Source organism: Ambystoma mexicanum, chromosome 8 (genome assembly GCF_040938575.1).
Source record: "Ambystoma mexicanum isolate Mex_15411 chromosome 8, UKY_AmexF1_1, whole genome shotgun sequence".
Classification (NCBI taxonomy): Eukaryota; Metazoa; Chordata; class Amphibia; order Caudata; family Ambystomatidae; genus Ambystoma; species Ambystoma mexicanum.
The window spans coordinates 749553181-749573653 of record NC_090929.1 but is presented as its reverse complement, the minus strand read 5'-3'; the positions used below and the strand labels follow the sequence as shown (position 1 = coordinate 749573653).

The following is a 20473-nucleotide window of genomic DNA, read 5'->3' as shown; positions in this document are numbered from 1 at the left end:
TGTCACTTTGAGTCATACTGCCCCAACCAATGACACTCGTCCTCCTTAGCTCCAGCCCTGGTGGCCACCTTCAGATTCTTACAGCACTTTTTTGTGTTGGGAGTCCAAGAGTTTTATTCCTCGGCGTCCTGCAGTATTTTGCATATTTTTGATAGATTTTATTCAAATTTTCTTCAATACATCACTGTTCCCGGTCGATCCCACCTTCCGTCGAATCGCTACACTAGGTGAGGCCGCAAACTGAGTTTTGGGCTTAGTACACATGCCATACCGGAGGCGAGAGGAAGAGCCTCTTCAAGGCCTGTTCCAGATGCGGTCAGAAGAATGTCTTCATTGAAATCCACCACCAAAAGTGTATTAACTGCCTGCACCCTGACCACAAGGTGGAGGAATGCCCCATCTGCTGGTCTTTCTGCACTAAGACGAGGAAGGATTGCCATTGGAGGCTTGTGTCATGGCTGGAGGAAGGTAAGGCTTCTGACTCAGCATCTATGCCCAATCATGCCTCTGCCAGGGCTAGCACGCCTAAGGAGCATACTCCCCCTGGCAAGAGGCCGAGATCCTTTGAGGACACTTCCAAAGGGAAGGTACCTAAAAAGGCAAAGTAGTCACACGCTCCGATTTCCTCATCGCCGAGCACCGCGGCTGCAACGTCTCAGTCATCTGGATCGGCGACAGGCACAAAGGGAACCCCCTCTTCGGAGGTTCAAAGATCGTCCACTCAGTCACCATCAACTCCGTCGACGAAGCATCATTCATTCTCACCAACAGCATCCTTATCAACAAACCCGACGACGTCCTCATTGATGATACCAACCCCGTTGTCTAAATCATCATCATCATCGTCGACGAATTCTCTGTCGATGACACCGTCCACCAGGCCGCCAGTACCGGTTTCTGTCTTTACAGTCACGATCGCTATTTCAAGGGTAGCATTGCCTCCAAGGCCTCCATCAGTCCCAACTGGGACTGTTCCATCCGCACTACCTTCTCCAAGTGCGCCTTTGCTAGGCACCTTGTTGAGAAGTTCCAGCAAACAGAGGAAGGCATCACCAGGTCGCTCTTTTCTGTCAAAGCCCACAAGGACCACTCAGCTGCCTGCCACATCCCCTCTCTCCCACCCCTGTCTCTGTTTCTTCCATCCTGTCAGAGGGTGAAGAGTGGGGATGAAGTATTTGAAGATGTTGTCCCACACCCTTTGGAAGGTGGTGTTGGCTTGCTTCCACGGCTGGTTCCACAGCCTGCACAATTGCTTCAGCCTACTCGCTTCAGCCTACTCGCCCTATGGGCCCCTGGCCTCATGCACCAATCTTGACTCCTCTGACTCCGAGAGATACATTGCCAAATTATGGTTCTTTGGACATTTTGTTAAATCTCCACTCTGGTCTCAAAGATTCAGCAGCAACTACTGCCTGTGGCTCTTGGTCCTCCTATGTTTCTGGGTTCAGCTCTGGTTGCCAGTCCACCTCCTCCAGTGCCTGTGATCCCGCAGCCACCTCCAGTTCCACAGCCCTCTATTGTAGAGGAGTTGGTCCTGACAGGAACAGACACCAATATGGACACCAACCCGGATACAGATGGTACCCAGGGTACGGATGAGCTTGAAGAATACGTCCCTGCAGACGGTGAGTCGCCAGATGTAGAGCTACCATCTAGTGACTCTCCCGGGATGAAGTGGGATCTTTCCAGGGGATGATTTCCCAGGCAGCCAAGCTTTTCAACATGGTTCTGAAGGAAAAGAAGGAGGGATTCCTTTTCCAGCACTTTGAATCCTCCAGTGAGACTGTGGTCTTAGTCCCGCTTCTGGGTGACCTCTGGGAAGATGGGCTGGTGGTGATGCAAAAACCCTTTTCTGTGCCTACTAAAAAGGAGAGGCTGGAGAAGAAATATAGGGTGCCGAATACAGCTCCTAAATGCCTCAGAGGCCACCCAAGCCAGACTCAGTAGTCTCGGATGCTGCGAGGAAGAGGTTGTCTAATCCATCATCCTCTTGCTCAGTTCCACCTGACCTGGTAGGAAGCAAGCTGGATGCAGTTAGAAAGTGCATAACTACCACTGCAGCGTCTCTAGTCAATGCCGCCAACACCCTAGCCATCCTTGCATGCTATGACAGAGAACTCTGGTACAAGTTGGGACACATCATTGATGTCCTGGCAATGGACAAAAAAGCAGACGCCATGGCCATCTTTCAGGCAGAGCAAGTGGCATCTGACCATGTAATCATGGTCGCCCTTGACATTGCTGACTCCGGTTTCTGGTAGATGGGCAACGGAGTCACCCTACGCTGTCAAGGTTGGCTCAGGGCCATACAATTTAGGCAGGACATCCAAGCCAAGGTGGTTGACATGCCTTTCAACAGGGTTAACCTTTTCGGCAAGGCAATGGACAAGTCTCTTATCATCAAGACAGACACAGAGACAGCACGCTCTCTGGGCACGCTGCAACAAAGGAGGCAGACCTTTCGCTCCCAGGAAGGAAAGGTTTTCTGAACTTCCAAGGTACTCAGCCTTTCCTACTGCCAGCCCTCTTGTTCCACTACTCAGGAGACATATAGAGGCAGCTCCATCGGATGAAAGGATACGTGCCATCCTAGAAAAGGTCGAAAGGCTATCCTCTGTCGGAGTGGCGACAGTCTGGTCCATCAAATCCCTATCATGGATTATGTCTTCTTTGAATGGGCGGGAAGGATAGCTCAGGGGCTGCGCGTTTGTCTTGGAAGCAAGACAATACAGCACAACACAGGTTCAAATCCCAATCCTGTGCTTAGAAACCGCTGCTGGTATTAAGAGCGTTATAAATTAACAATTATAATCAGTGTTCAAAGGGTACAAAAATAAGTAGTGGAACTATGTTCCCTGCTGGCTTGCACCACTCCCCACAAACCCCACTGCCATGCCCCTCCCATACACAATACAAACACCAAAACACATGCTCCTGCTGTTTAAGGGAACGTTCAGTGCAATGCACTTAAAGTGCAAGTTTCAACTTCTTCCTACACTTTTATTTTAAGACTAAACCATTCCAGAATGGTTTCTTTTTAAAATAAAAGTATAGGAACAGTAAAACGTAATTAAAAGAAGAAGAGGTGCACCGCTCCCGACCGCTCCCACCCACTTCGACCACTGATTATAATTATAATCCATATGGTCCCTCATTGCAAGTTGCACATGAGGCCTCTTCAAGAGTTCCTGGATGGCAGGTGGAAGCAGACCTCCTGCTCATGGAACAACAGGGTGGTCCTCAATCAAATGTTCGGTAAATCCCTGAGGTAGTGGTCCATTTGCCTTGACATCTTTTCAAGGGGTCCCATCAGGACCCCAGCGCATCAGGAAATGGTCACTACAACACCTCTCTGGATGGTTGGGGCACCCACACAGGCCAATAATACGCCAGGGGACTATGGCACCAAGAAGAGAAGTCATTGCATAACAACGTCCTGAAACTGCGGACAGTGTTTTGGACTCTCAAGTCTTTCAAGCTGCAAATTTGGGAAAGGTGGTCCGGATCTTCATGGACAACACAACCGCAATGTATTACAACGAGAAACAGGGCGGAACATGTTCTCCTGTCCTCTCCCTGGAGGCACAGAACCTGTGTCACTGGGCCATTGCTCAGCGGATATTTTGAGTCACGTTCCACTTGGCAGGTATTCAAAACACCATCGCGGACACTCTCAGCAGGGAGCTGCGGTCCTGCCATGAGTGGGAGCTCCGCAAGCTCAGGTGTCTCTGATCTTCAGCAAATGGGGCCAGCCTCAGGTCGACCTGTACACTACAGCAACCAACACCAAGTGCCAGCGGTTTGCCAGTGGTTCCCTCAAGTAAGGAGTCTGGGGGGCACCTTCTCAATCACATGGGAAGGCAGGTTCCTGTACGCATTCCCACCAACACTGTTGCTGCTTTGTGTGATCAACACACTCAAAATATCCCGTTGCAAGATGATCCTCATTGCATCCGCGTGGCCAAGGTACATCTGGTACCCAGATCTCTTTCACCTTTTGGTGGCTCCAGCATTGAGGCCGCCTCCTCTACTAGACCTGCTCTCCAGGGAAGGAAGGTCCATTCCGCACCATGATCCAGCGTTTTTGAGCCTAATGGCCTGGCTCCTGCAGTCCTAGAGTTTGGACACTACTCGCTGCCCTTCGAATGCAAAAGCATTCTGGCTAAGGTCTGGGCTCCATCTACACTTGCCTGTTACAAGCACAAGTGGATGCGTTTTACAGTATGGTGCTGGTTGAAGAAGTTCTCTCCAGGGCGCATCACGGAACCACAACTTCTTCCTTACTTGCTCTCGCTTGCCAAGGCTGGCCTTGCATGTGCATCAATCAAGGAATACCTGGCAACCATCTCTCGGTACATCCGGACTCTGGACAAGCTCCCCCTGTAGTCGCATAGACACATCAAAGAATTCCTCAAAGGCCTCTTCAGGACTTTTCCACCAGTGAAGGCTACATCCACTGTGTGGGAGCATAATTTGGTATTCTCCATCTCATTGGTCTGCCATTTGAACCTATGCATTGGGCCCCCTTGAAGGTTCTTTCTTAGAATATCGCGTTCTTCGTGGCTATCACCTCTGCCAGAAGGGTTGGTGAAATACAGTCTCACTCAAGTTAGTCTCCATATTTGTCGTTCCATTCAACAAAAGTGGTTTTAAGGACTCATCCTTTCTTTATGCCCGGAGGTCCTGTCAGACTTTCATTCAAACAGACCTTGGTACTGCCAATTTTCTTTGCAAACCCTGCTTCGCCTACTGAAAGGTCTTTGCACTCGCTGGACTTGGCGCATGCCTTGAAATTATATGTTACACGCACCAAGGACTTTCAAAAGACTTCTAAGCTTTTGTAAACTTTGGGTGTGTGGGTCATGGGAAGGCCCTATCTAATGTGTCCATCTCCAGATGGATGGCTCTCCAGCTGCATCATGCATTGCCATCAGCTGACCAACAAGCCGTTGCCAGGCAGATTGAGGGCCCATTCCACCAGAGCAATCGCATCTACGACAGTGTTACTCTCTTGTGTTACCCTGCTGGATATCTGCCAGGCTGCTGCATAGAGGTCTGCTCACACCTTCACAAGATTCTTCTGTGTTGACAGGAATTTCAAGGAGGAGTCTTGTGTCAGACAAGTGGTGCTTCGCAACCTGTTTTCTTGAGGCGAGTGTATTCCAGGGGTCTGTCTTATTGCTTCTGTTGAGCCTTGCCGACCTGCCGTGGTTGAATGTATGTACTGCTGTGTATTTGTATTCATAGCATGTTATGTTATTATTGGTTATAGTTTATGCCACTTTCATTAACATCTTGCGAGTGGACTGTAAGCCTTGATTTTATGCAGGATATTGATCCTAAACCTAGGACATGGTGGAATGCCCTATTTAAATCATCAGGCTGCCCATTTCACTCAGCCACTGGAATTTTAGATAACTTCCACATCAGAGCCAGAGTTGTCTACTCATCCCATATACCTGTTTCTTTATAATGGAGTTGCTTATGCTAGGTCACTGGGTGTAGTGCCAGCTACCTAGTAGTTCCCGCACTAGTTTATGTTGTAGACATGATAAAAAATCAAACAACCAACTTACTAATATCCCATGCAGTGTGTTACAATCATGTACATAGGTAAATTCCAGGAAGAAGGATGTCGAGAGAGGGAGGCCCGACACTGTGGGTTCAGGTAAGTCCCTTTATTCAGGTAAGTTCACTGGTATAGAGAAAGAAAAACCACCAGTGCCTTCCACCAAGGCATCTGACACCAGGGGAACACTGAAGACACAACATTCCACACATTGCAAAAGCTTACATCATAGGCACAGCACATACACAGCAGGAGCAGATTACTAGAAAGTGTCCCCCTTCAGAAATTAGGCACTTGTGTAGCCAATTATGTCTCTTTATTCTTGTGCCAAATAAACCTCATCAGCCATTCTCATGATTAAAACAATATCCCCTAAATGAGTTATGGGTGAGATGGCATAATCAAATATCCCTTATTCTAATGGTCTACATCAACACATTTCATCTGCATACACTATTTACAGAATTCCTCAGGAGTTTGTCCGCACTCAGTTAAAAATGCCCAGTCAATGGGCCTCATTACGACCCGGGCGGTAAGGGATTACCGGCACCGGTAAGGGCACCGGTGCCGGTAATCCCTTACCACCCTATTCCGAGGTCCCTTTGCGAGTCCTCCCTTAACGCCTGGTTTTACCAGGCGTTAAGGACAGGACCTGCAAAGGGACTTTGGAGCTAATAACGGTACCGCTAATTGCGGTACCGTTATTAGCGCCTTCCCCATTCCCATTGAGCCCTATGGGGGCTCAAATGGGAATGGGGAAGGGCCCTGGTGAATGGGGAATTACCACCCCTGCTTGGAATGGGGCGGTAATAGCTCCATTCACCAGGGCGGAATCTGTAAGGGTTTGGGGGCAGCCATGGCGCTAATAGCGCCAGGATTACCTCCAAACTCGTAATGATGCCCAATGTGTCTTCACCCAAAACATGAACCTCCGCTTAGCATCGGTTATTAACAGTGTTAAATCTATCTTGAGATACGTTGTTTCTTATATATTTGCATTTCTAGTCTATGGCTTTATTAACACACTCAATCCCAATTCAGTTTAACCTGCAGATGGGGAATTCCTTATATCTAGCTTTATTTGTTCAGTCTCTCTTGTCCTTTCACTCTACCCAATTACCCCAGCCTATGTATGCTATAATTTATCTTTGCAGGAACAACGTATGACTCTTTAACCATACAGCATCTTTTTCCTCTCCCTAATTTCTAAACAGCCACACGTGCACACACCTTGTTTTGCTATGTATCCCCTTCTGGTGGCTGTCCGATGACCAGCACCTTTCTGCTTGCCATCTTAAATGCTCAACTGACGTTGAGGGAAAATTGCTTCTCCAGCATTAGATCTTTCATAGATTCACATGCTTGCATATTCCTGGTCGTCAGAGTGGGATTCCCCTGGTATATATATCACAAATCCCCATTGCAATACATGGCATACAAACCATAGAGAGAATTCACTTTTGTAGGCTCTCCACTTCATTCTTGGTCCTTTATGCCTAAACCAATGTGGTTGACAGAGTCTTAGCGCCACCTAGAGCATCCATTTTCAGATTCTTTACCGCAGGTCTTGTGACAGGGAATCCTCCTTAACTATCCGAGTTTAAAAAAAAAATACTTACCGCTAAAACAGCCTTTTTTAGCACCTTTTGCCACAAAATCGGTTAAGCCCTACCTTCGGCACATTCTAGCATCCTTGTTTCCCGAAGAGCTAGACCCTGGACTGTGAAAACGTTGTTTTTTCACACCTCAATTCATCATGGCAGAGAAAGGTAGGTCCCAGGAGACCTGCAAATCAAAGATGTACCTCATTAAGGACTGCCCCACTTCTGGAAAGAAAACCGTCTTTTGGAGGGACCCCACAAAGAATGTATTTACTGTTTGGATCCCCATAAAACTGAGGACTGTACCATCTGCCAAAATGTCACTGAGAAAACCCTTCAGGACTGATATAGAAGATTGCTTTTGTTCCTGGAAGAGAACAAGAAGGTGCTTGTTTCATTCTTCTCTGGTCATGATATTTTTGACATAATGCTTGGTAAATGTTATTAATCTACATAGGGTTATAAATGACTCATGCCCTCCTTAGCTTCACTTGATCTCGGGAGTCAAGACTCGCTGAATGCCACTCCAGGCATAGCAGGGAATTGCATTTGTTTTCTTCATCAAAGTTCCTTTCCACCCTTGGATCACATAAAATACTCTCTGCTATCAATGCGCGTTACTTAATGGTGACTTAAATATACCCTCTACATGGGGGCTGTCTTTTGAACCTTTTTTGCCTGTTCAATACTTTGCCTCTAACGATTGTGAACACTGTGGGACTTTCTCTCTCAGCTCATGAGACCAAATGGTTATTCATACCCCTTTTATGAATAATTTGTTCTTTCAGTTGGACTTTTCTGCTTCTCCCACTCTCAATATCTGGTCTTTTTTTTATCTATGAGCTTTCGAAATGCCTTTCAAACTCATGGCATTGTTACCTGTATTTGTGCATTAAGTGCAAGACACAGCCAATTTATGACTTTGTAGACAGTGTATTCTTATCTATTCATGTTTGTGGTGGAAGTTTTCCCAATTCCTCCCAATCTTTTTGGGATTGATTTTCACTATTTTAGTACATTTCACCAGATATCATCCGGATAATGATGATACACCCAGAAATGGTTGGCTAATGGAAGACCTTCCTTCTTATAATAAAGTAACTCTGATGATAGGAATCCTGTGCCACTGCGGTTATTCCTACAGTGGCATTTAATAATGTAGACTTCTCCCGCTGTGTTGCATTTACTACAATCCTTCGGTTTTAACAGTATGGTGAAGCCAGCCAGTTCTGTCGTTTTTATGGTGAAAGGATAACACTCATTGTCTGCAGTGTGATTGGCCCATCACCAATGGAAGGCCACAAAGTGTACTTTGGTATATCACTGGAGCTTTCACTGACGTACCAATTGATCCTTATTTTGGTACTTCCTCTATATCTAAAGCTCTGTGTTCCTATACTCAGGATTTTACAGTTGCATGTTATACTTTTCTGTATCTGACTCAAAATGTTATCATGGCCTAACTGCTTTCTTTGTTGGTATTATTCCAAAAGGTTCCTAATGGTATACAGTGATTTCAACGAATTTACAATAACAAATCACTTTAATAACAAACCCCAAATAACTAAAACATTTCGCCTTTTTTGTTAAAAGTATATATGGGTATATATGGAGGTGGGATAAGCGATTAAAAGGGGTGGGGAAAGGGCTTGTGTTGGGGTAATAAAGCTGGGGAAATAGGCGCCTTAGGTGGACCCTCCCAAATTGGAAAACAAAACATATTTGTTTTAAATGTTTTCGTTTTTCTGGATTTGTTAAAATCACATGGATCCGGTTCTATTACAGTATTTCTAGCATGTTTGTGTGTTCTCTTCAACACTTATATCAGGTAGCCACTTTGATTGCTTTTTTGCTAGAATGCAAAAGATTGTATTCCATAGTTTAAATCCTATCTACAGTTCTGCCTGTTTCTTATAAAGTGTCAAAACTGTGAGTTTTGACTATGAGATTGCGGGTGAAAGCTGAATACAAGGTATTCTGGTCTGCGGTTCAGTATACGCTTGCGACTGTAGATTATTACAGTCAGATGCATCGCCATATCCTGAAAGTTGTTCATGGGTGAAGTTTGGATGTCGATTTAAGATATATTCATCCATTCAAAAAGGCCCCTAATAACCCTTATCGCCAGTCCATATAAAAAAAATATCTATATTGTGTTTCCACACATTCATGTTCTTTAATGGATGTGATGAATTGTATATATGCATATTTCATATATATTTACATATAGATTGGCCAGGCGGGGAGCAAAAGTCACCCCATTGCTTTTCCCTCTACCAGCTAGTAGAATTCTACTGTGTAGGAAAATAAATTCTCCATGTAATTTCAATGAGCCAGTTGTTCGAATTGCTATTGTATCAAGGATGAAATTTATTGGAGGGAATTAACAGCTATGGTAACACAAACTACAGAATTAAGAGATGGGTGGATGTGAGGAGTAGATAATGCTGGCTCTGATTTGGATTCACCACCAGTGTAACGTAGACAGCCTGATGATTTAAACTTGTTTTTTTACTTCATCAAGTATTTTACTAGATTAATACTTGGAGGCATATATTACAGAGTAATAATGATCCCTACTATGTCCACCTTGATTTTAATCCAGTGGTACTTACATTTTCTTCTTTTAATATGTGACGCGGACACATGCGGAAAAGCTTGTTTATGTAGTAGTTGTTCTTCCGCACTGGTGCAGCGACATTAGCGTGTTACAGACGCACTTTTACAGCAAGGACTGTAAACGATCCATGTTTCTATTGGCACAATTACAGGTCTTTCTAACTGCTCAGCTCATGGTACTCACCATCAAACAGATTACAAATTGCCCGAAAGAAGACTGAAGGACGACACACGTGTTGGCTGTTTTGGTTAATTAAAATAAGTCTGTGTTAATTTTATCAATCAGCGCAGTGTATTTTCACTGTTTCTGGGGCATTGAGACCCTATTTACATGATCACTTGCAGCAGATATTTGGCATTTTTTTGTTGCCTTATTAGAGTGATGAGCGCAGCAGGTTCACACCTAAATGCCCTAGCACTGTTTCTAACAATAATCTAACCTTCACAACATATCCAAAGGGGGCTAAAAATGAAGTTTATTAAAAGTGGAATACATAAACAAATTAATAAAAAATATAATTAAACACTTATAGAAAATTAATAGTAATCAATCGTCCTGGAAAGCAACAAGCACATAATATACAACATCACTTTGAGTGCTAGGTCTGATATGTGTGATAGACCAAGAATCAAATTAGCTGCTCCAACAAAACATCAGCAGAGTTACTTGCAATAATCCTTATTGCACATAGTCCTTCTGTACTATGTCACAGTCCTACATAAGATATTCCTAACTTTCAGCCTCATTACAAGATCGGCAGTAACTCTGTTAGAATTACTGCCAAAATCGTTTACTTTTACTACCACTCACTCCCGTGGATTTATCATAGGATTACAAGTGATGGTATTGTGGCGTTGATCCCCATTTTTGGGACGTATAGGACTCCATGCGGACATCCTCAAATTTACTGTGAATGGTAATTCTGTTGCAGTAAACTTGACCGTTTTGGGAGGGAAAGTGGAGGATTTACATCCAGATTGTAGCTAGATGTTAATCATTCACTTTGTCTCCAAGGTCCAAATTCAGCAATGAGAGAGAACTGGCAGTAATTCTGTTAGCAAAAAAAGTGGTTTTAACGTAATTGCCTCCAGAAACGTACAACACCCCTGAACGTGCACTGAGGCCTTTTGCACTGTACTCTATTATGAACACGTTTTTCTTCAAGACGTATAGCTCTTTAAAAACAATGGATTGCATTTTCAAAAATGTTAACGCATATTTACAATTATTACACATTTATGTTAACGTTCTATGTATCATTTGGAGTGAAGTTTTAAAATATTACTTCATCAACAAATTTTACCCATGGTTTTACAAATGTATATTATGACCTGTGTTATACTACTAATACTACGACCCCTCTCCACAGTAATACTACTACTACTCTTTCCTTTCCACACTGCTACTACTTTCCTCTTTCCACAATACTATTACTCTCCTTTCTCCACACTACTATTACTACTCTTCCCCACCTTTTACCCAGTCACCGGCCCATCATTACGACCCTGGCGGAGAGGGGTTTACGCCAGCGTAATGCATGGCGTACCTCTCCGCCAGATTAGGACTTTCCGTAGCGCCATGGTGATTTTTTACGCCCGGACTTTCCGGGCGGAAAAATCCATGGCACTACGGGACCCCTCGTTAATTACGCCACCGTAATCTACGGTGGCGTAATTAACGCCTTCCCCACTCCCATTATACCCTATGGGGCAAAAATGGGAATGGGGAAGGGTAAATGGGGATTGGGGACTTACCGCCCCGCCAAGGTCGGAATGGGGCGGTAAGTCCGCCAACCCCCATGGCGGAGTTGGCAGCTCTGCGCCATGGTCCATGGTGCAAATTGCACCATGGATCTCCGCCAGGGTCGTAATGAGGGCCACCCTCTTTTAACTCTCACAATCAGTTCCCATTCACTATCTACACTTCCTCTAACACTCTCACCCACTTCTCTTGCAGGTACATGCACCACAAAGTAGCACTTACTCTCATCAACCAATACCTCACCTTTTTTCCAAAACGCCTTGACACTCCAGTCTACTGCCCTTCCTACTGCTGGTTTCTTGGTCTACCACCTCCTTCTCCTCTGACCTCACTTGAATAACCCACACCTTTTAGTTTCCTGTCCTCAGCTTTATCCTCCCCTTTCTTCTGCCATTGGGACTCCTTGCATAGCCAATCTTGTCCTGATTTCCCTGCCCTCGAGGTGTTACATGGGGCACAAATTACAAATAGGGGGAAGCCCCACCCCTTTATTCTGTTCGGGCCGCCCTGCGGCAACAATAGTGGCCTGCATTGCAGAGTGCCCCAGTTCATATTAGGGGGGCCGCGTTGCGCCGGAATCCATAGTAAGTACACAACAGTTTTGTACAAAAGGCTGTTCACTGCAAGTTTGTAGTGGTTTTATTTGATGCAGGCCTGGTACAGGTTTTAGGGCATGGCATATTCTGGTGTTGGCGATGGGTGCGTGACTTTCCTGCCACTGTGCCAGCTTTCTGACCTTTCCCTGAGGAGCAGTTCTCTCTCCCTCTGCTGACCACCTGATTTCTGGAGTCGTCTGATAGCAGGCGCTGGTGGGTTGCTGTCTTTCAGGTGGTCTGCCCAGACTTTGGCAGACACTTGATATGGTCCGAAGGAAAAAGAGAAAAACTGACCAACATTGTTGTGAGGCAGTGGGACTGAGGGCAGGACCCCGGATCCTCTCAACTGACTCCTTCCCCCACTAGAGTAGGAATGGCACTAGCTTCCACACTGGTAGGCCTCACACCACAGAATGAGAGGGGTCTCTATCTCCTCTTGTCAAGGTCAGGTTACTGACCTTGTCATATCATCCAATAATGTTATCAGGTTGATATGCATGTTTCATTTGCAACACAGCTTCTAGGGACCCTTAGCAATAGGTGAGACTAGCATATGCTCATTCCTGCTTGCAAAAGTGAAGGTATTTCATAAATATATTTATTCATAGTAAATTCATAACAACTTTCATCTATTTTAAAGAAATATTGTTAGGAACCAAATTAAAATCACATCACTCGTTTTATTTAACAAATAATGTTCCCATTCTCCAAAAATGGGGCATAGCACAGTGGATGTATTTTTTGTATGCCTCATTTTTAAAAAGAATTAACAGGCTACCTCGGACCTCAAAGTTAGCACGTCACCTTTTTCACAAAGATGACATCGGCGTTTACGGAAACTGTTCACCAGCATAAATAACGCAAAGGCAATGCCAGGAGCAAACCCCTTACATTAATGTTGGCGCTGGGACCTAATTTTGGAGTGTTGGGCCCTTAATGATTCTGGCATTGTGAAATGTAAAAAAATGAATTAGCATTTCTATCCACTTTTAAGGGATAGAAGAGCAAGTGGTACTGCCAGCGTCCATACTGCAGCTTTCCCCTTAAACAATGCCTCAAAGGGTCATAGATGACCCTTTTCAGCTTTCACCATCCTCATGTGTCTGTGGCGGGAATCTAAGATGCCAGATAGCGAGATGCCCATGCTGCAAAACCCATGGTTATTGCTAGATACTATAATGGCGAAAACGTTCATAACACCTGACATGGCTGCAATCGTCATGCTTCCCTTTCTTTCAAAACAGAAGCATAAATATCTATATTATATTTATGACATAATAGTAGACTTGCATACTCTTTGCTATCGAATCAATATAAGTATGTTATACAATAATATGTTTTTTCTTAATATGCCTTTAGATGTATGTAAATATTTTGGAAATATTGAAACATATAAAAGTATTCAATAAATATGATGTGCGATTTATGTATTATATAGCATAGCAATGTAAATGTCAAACAAAAAACAAGGGCAGAAATTAATGCTGCAAGACAAACCACTGTGACATTTTAGCATTTTCTCCCAGCTTGCCTCAATGAGATGTACAGTAAAGGGCTGAGAGGCGGGCTGCTGCCCTAACAAATCAGGAAGTGGCTTCCCAGTCCCTACATGTAATGCGGTTGATGTTTTCATAGTTCACGTTCCTGCTTTCAATAATGCCAAGATTGAGAATGTTGCCCCTTTAGTGGCCTCTTACCTCACTGAACTCTTCAACCTGTCCTTCAACTTCGCTTGCTTTTCCTTTATTTTCAAAATAGCCACGGTCATCCCTAAAAAAAGCAAGGTGCTGACCCAAGTCTACCGGCTAACTTCTTCACTGTACCTCTCCTTCCGCACTACTCTAAAGTACTTGAAATGCCTGTGTTCAACCATCCTACCAATTCCTTAGACATCCACAACCTTCGAGACTCCCTACAAGGAGGTTTCCGCTCCTGTCACCCACCAGACTCTTTTCTCATGAATGTGTCCAATGTCATCGTCTCTGCTAAGCACTCCAACCTATTTACTATCCTAATTCTCCTTGACCTATCTGCTTCCTTTGACACTGTCGATCACTTTGATCTCCTTAATAATCTTTCTTCTTGAGATGTGCGATGAAGACCTTGCCTGGATTGAATCCGACCTGGCACCTCCTCCATTCTCTGTCTCTTGGAGCAAAAACACCTCTCAACTCACTCCTTTAACTGTTGGTGTTCCACAAGGCTCTGTCTTGTGTCTGCTCGTCTTTACACTCTCTACCTCTGCTCTTGGGGCCCTAATCTCCTACTTTGGGTTCTTGTACCAACTCTTCGTGGATGACCTTCTTGTATTTTTCTGAAGTCTCCTCTGATCCCTCTATCAGATTTCCAACTGTCTCTCTGTGAGGAAATATTGGATGGCTTCACAATCTCTGATGCTAAACTCTACCAAAACATAGGTACTCTTCTTCCCTGCCAAATGTTCTCTCTCATCTCTTCCTCTGCCTAGCCATTTCCCACCTGACACTCTCCCCTACTCTTCTTCAGCTCGAAACCTCTGCGTCATCTATGACACATCTCCCACTTTTTCTACTTTCATCTCCAAAACTGGAAGAGCAGCTTGCCTCAAATTCCTAAATATTAGGAGAATCGGGCACCTCCTTCCATTCAACAACGCCAAGCATCTCTTAACCACTCTTATCTTCTCTGAACTGGACTATTGTGCCAGCATCCTTTTTGGTCTCCCCAACTATGCTTTCTGTCCTCTAGACAAGATCATTAACTACGCTACCAGGCCTCTCTTTAAACTCCCTTTCATCACACCTACTTCCTCATACCCTCACCATGGGTAATGGCTGGTGATGTAAAACAGGGCTAGATTTACATTTCTTTTCCTCGTTCACATATATATCCAGGGTAAGGCACCACTGTATATATCCTCCTCTTTCCAACTCTACAAGCCTTCTCGTAATCGCATCTCTGCCTCCTTGACTATCATTGTGGCTCCTTGTCCTTCCTGTACTTCCTCTCGCTTCCGCTCTTTCTTTCTTCTTGCTCTACTTGCATGGAATTCTCTTCCCGTGGACATTCCAGGAACAGTTCACATGGGTTTGTTCAAAACAAAATTAAAAGCCTACCTCCTCACCTCCAAGTTACCCTCTTAACTTACCTCTCATCTGTTGTTAAGCTAGCAGTTTTCCCTCGCCTCTCACCTGCCTCTATCTCTCACTTTCTCTGCCTCCACTCTAGCATTTCATCCATCATGGTCACATCCTGATCACAGCTGGCTGTACCCCCCACCTGCACTTAAATAATGTCCAATGTTGGTTGTCCTTAATCTTTGTATGTCTACTTATGTATTGTCCCTGGTGACGGTTCCATTTACTCCCCTCCACAACCTAGTTAGAATGTCCCTCAGGCTCCCCCGATTGTAAGAAGCTCACTGCTTCCCATCAAATTTGATTTCTTATCTATTGTACATTATTTTGTGATCAAAAGAGCTTTGTTCCTCCCTGTATATAAATAAGTAAAATGTAGAGTAATAAATGGATTCTATCTTGTTTTGCAAGAGTCATTGACCCATTGTACTTCGTTTGGTTTTGAAAGGAAACTGTGGGTATGCTGAAGAGCCACATTAAAGAAGAGATGATGCAAGAGGAAGACGACGATGACTCTATTTATGAACCCATGGCTGATGCTTCCACTGACCTGCTAATGAAATGCTCCCTAAACCCTGGCTGCAATGAAGACCTCTATGAGTCCATGGTCGGATTAACTCCTCAGTATGCCTCAGAAGACCTTTGTAAGCAACTATTTACTTTTTTCATCATGTCTCTAAAGTGTTGTTTCACTTTTACCTCGGTTGTATGCAAGTTCAATTGTCAAATGCACTACAGGCAACAGAGTCTTCTTACTATTGCTGCACACTGTGATTGATCACACCCAAAATACTGTTTTCAGATAACAAAACATAATGTTTGTCCTGGTTGTTAGTAGGTGGAACGAGCAGATGTTTCAAGACATCTAATATAGGTCTGTGATATGAAATGAGTTTCAGTAAAGCATACTGGGCGATTGGTTTCAGGAAGCCAGTAGCTGTGACAAAGTACCCTGCTTGACAATAGGGGTAAAGGGTGGGTTGCTGCCATCCGCTATGCAACACTGGAACCAGGGCTGAGGTTGTGTGGAAGGGGAAGATCACCTGGACTACAAAACCTCAGTTAGAGGTGGCTTATCACAGAGCGAAAGACTGTGCATCTGTACCTTAAAGGAAAGCTCCCAGTCTGAATAAACTCTCTGAAACATCTAAGACTTTTCGTGCAATTGGTCACAAACATAATCCATGCAGTTTTAGTGGGACCCGCAAATCACAAAGGAAGTGCTGGCAGTCCACTCAAAACTCCTGGCATGATAACGTTAGAGCCGCTAGTGAACATTGAGCCCCTAAACCCTGACCCCAAGAATATTACCCTCTTAGATGCTCCAGATTCATACAAGAAATGCAAGGAATCTCATGCTGAGAAACCTTACATTTTCCAAACAGTGAATATGATTAACCAACTCTTGCTGGGACCTTGAGAGGTGGAGTGCAGCTGAAGCAGCCATACTCGTAATGTGATTGAATATTGCAGACAACCTTCTTAAAGGCTCATTCTGTGTCCTGCAGCAGCTTGTGGCAGAGAGGGACTGTTGCGGGAGAACTGTCTCAATTCAAATTAACCGACCCATTTGCACCATTAATGAACAGGTTCACCTAAGAAAGGGAGTTCTCAGAGGAGCCTTACAAACTGCCAGCATGTGGACAGTGTGTGGGTGTTAAGAGCAAGAGGTCCAGTTTTGGATCATGTTGGAAATGTGAAGTTGAGTGTCAAGTGGAGCACAAGGTAGTATGCTGGAGAGAGGAGACTGGGAGGCAGGAGAGAAAGAAGTAGGTGGTGAGGAGCAAGTAGGTAAAACAGGTGGTGAAGGAGGTGATGAAGAACAAGGAGGTAAAGAAGTTAGTGAAGAAAAAGGATGGGAAGGAGGTGGTGAAGAGCAAGTAAGTGAAGGGTTGGTGGAGAACAATGAAGAGATTAGGAGTGCAGAGGAGAAGAAGAATAACATCAATAGTGGAGGTAAAATAAGCAGTGGTTACTCTGGTGTTTCTTTGGTGATAACATCAGCAGCCTTTTATATATGGAAGGTGTTTGAAAGAATTGTGAGAAATATAAACATCGAGCGCGATCTCTGAGTTTTATAATTGATGAATTTTAAGTTTGAATCTTTGTATTGTAAATACATGATGAATTGTGCTATTTAAAACTATGTTGTATTATTGTTATATTGATTAAGCGATGCTATTTAAATCTAGATTTTATGTAATTAGTCATTCTGTAATTTGGAATTTGGAATATGTAATATGTTACTTTTTATTGTGCAAAAGGTTTGTGATATAACTGTGATGGGTCGGGAATGAAATTCTGACACAGCTGATTCATGTTTTTAACTATAAACGTTTTTTGAACAAAATGGGTTGGAAAAACGCCTCTCTGTCCTTGCTCTAAGTGTTTTTTTTCCCACCAAAACAAAACAAATGGGTTGGTCATTTGTCAGAATGTCCAAAACAATACGTCCTGTGTCCAAAGTACTATTCTGACACCCACATTCTAAAATCGACTCTAAAGTGAAAGGAAATGTCTTTGGCCTTGAAATTTACTTTTCACAACAAACTCTATTTTTTTACAGTTCCAGAAGAAGCATAGAAATCATTGAATCACAGATCCCGCTTGGGGACCCTACAGATGACCTTATGGACAATGACTAAGGCGGCTGATACCTGCTACCAATGGCGGGGCCTATTGGATGAAACCATGATCACTAATAATCCAATGATAAATGACTAAGGTGGCTGACATCTACTATCAGCAGTGGGGCCTAATGTACAATGCCGGGATTACCGACAAAGGTCCCTCCTCTCCCCTTCCCTGATAGCATGGTACACCAACTCAGCTCGATATCCTACAGGCGGTGGGTGCCCTGGCTCGTGGCCGACGGCACCCCGCTCTTTACCGTTTCAATTATACCCGGGTGGGGCGGCCCCCGCCTCCCGGCCCGCCTGCAGGCCCCCACCACTATTTCTGTTGCAATTCCATGATTTCATTCCTTGTTTGTTACAATGCATCACAATGCTGTTTTTTCTTGCAATCTTGAGATATATTACCGTTGAATGTATTACGGTGCCCTTGCACCACATGATCTGCTAAGTTGGGTACACGGCAGCGGCGACCCCCACTGTAGTTGCAATGCCGAGTCAGGCGGTCTGCTATCAGTTGTGCCCCTGTTGGGCAAGTGGGCAGGTAGTGCCAAGTTGTGAATGGCACGCCTGCGCACACTGTTTGGGCGGGTTTCACTACACTGCTAGTTGTGGGAGGGCAGTGAGGGCGGGGGGGTCAATGTTGAGGGTTGTCACATTAAAAATGCCGGGAAAGCAGTGGCGGTGACTACGAAGAGGCGCAGCGATGCAATGGCAATAAATGCACCACTGAAAGGTGGCGGATCTCACTGTTGGGATGTTCCATAGTGCCACAGTATGACCACTAAACTAATGACATGGACTGTCCGGTGGTTAAGCAACTTCACAAAAGCCTGTAGGCTAACTGCATATGCCCAGAGGCACAGAATTAAAATACTTCTCCTTCGAGAAACGCATGCCCTTTGACACCTTGCAGCATCCCTCGCACCGACTTGGGGTCCCTACAGGTTCTACACCAAGTACTCCACCCAGTCCAGAGGATTGCTGACCCTGATCCACAAGTCAGTTGAAATCTCACTGCACACTAGCTACATTGACTCGGGGGGCAGATCCGTAATATTACACTGTCTTCTGGCTAACACAGAGTGTCTGCTGGTGAACACATATGCCCCGAATATTGATGCCCCAGAATTCTTTGACGAAGTAACTACCCTACTCATGAAATATATCGGGGTCCCAATTATATGGGCGGGAGACATGAACCTAATCCTTAATAATGTTCTAGACAGATCTGGTACCGCCAGCAGAGCCATGTCCCGAGCTGCCAAACGCCTACGCACACACATGGACACTTTGGACCTACGAGATGCCTGGCGATCACTCTACCCACACACGAGAGATTACACCTTTTATTTGTCTGTACATGACAGTCTATCTAGAATATAACTGTTTCTCATATCGACCGAGTTAATGGGAAAGACCATAGATACACAGATAATGGCACGCACACTCTCAGACCACTCCCCAGTGACGCTGCAGATCCAAATTCAGCCTGGCCCACCCACTCATTCTGCCTGGCAATTTAAATCAGAGTCACTGCGAGATATAGTCTTCAAGGCTGAGATCCTAGCTGACATCAATACTTTTTTCAACTACAACAAGCGGCACGACACACCCGATGGGACCCGGTGGGAAGCATTTAAAGTCTTTATCAGAGGTATGCGCATCTCCAGGGAGTCCGGGGTACTTAAGGATATAATAAACAGCCTACAATGCTCTAAAACCAAGCTTAAAGAACTGGAGTGGGAATATACCTCCGATCCCTCCCCAACCAAACTATCACAGATAAGATCGGAGCTGGAAATCTTTGTATCCCACGCCCTTAGGGAGATACAATACTATGCCCGTACCCTGGCTGCGCAGAAGTATACTGAGGGAGATAGACCGGGACGAACTCTAGCCAGGCTGGTCCACATTGAAAGGGGTAAAACCTGCATCGACAGCATTAGGGATGCGAGAGGTGCCCAGCATTGGTCAGACCTGCACATCCAGGAAGCCTTTGCAGACTTTTATGCGGCTTTGTACTCCCCCCAGCGGGGCACAGCCTCCAGGACATAAACGTATTACTTGACCAAATCCCTATGACCTACATCTCTCGTGCCACCAGGGAACACCTGGACGCCCTGATCTCCATTGAAGAGATTACTGAGGTTTACTCTACCCTCCCGAAGGGCAAGGCTCCTGGCTCGGACGGACTCACCTCTGAATTTTATCAGGAACATGTTGCCATTCTGGCCCCAAGATTACACGAAGTCTGGACCGAATCGCTCCGCCTAGGCAACCTGCCCCAATCCCTGCGAAAAGCCCTTATAACCGTGCTTCCCAAGCCGCGTAAGCCCCTTGATGACTGTGGGTCATACAGATCCTTTTCACTCATAAACACGGATACCGAAATATTCGCCAAGGCAATAGCTAACAGATTTCTCCCTATAATGTTGCACTTGGTCCACCCAAACCAAAGCAGCTTTGTCCCCGGCCGCTTAACAACTCTCAATATTCGTCAGCTGTTTAATGTCATGTCCAGAATCGATCCAAAAGCCAATGCGGTTGCGGTCTCCCTGGATGCCCAAAAGCATT

The 20473-nt window shown here is 44.9% G+C and overlaps 1 protein-coding gene across 3 annotated transcripts in view; it reads left to right on the top strand.

The window, feature by feature from the left end:
• Positions 1-20473, top strand: part of PIK3AP1 (phosphoinositide-3-kinase adaptor protein 1) — a 1287206-nt gene that overhangs the window by 672935 nt on the left and 593798 nt on the right. For all 3 annotated transcript variants that reach the window (XR_011268600.1, XM_069610572.1, XM_069610573.1), the window contains exon 8: positions 15712-15907. Coding sequence is in view for 2 of the 3 variants with exons in the window: in XM_069610572.1 (XP_069466673.1) it covers positions 15712-15907 (196 nt within the window). In the remaining variant the exon portion in view is untranslated. The remainder of the gene's footprint in view (positions 1-15711; positions 15908-20473) is intronic.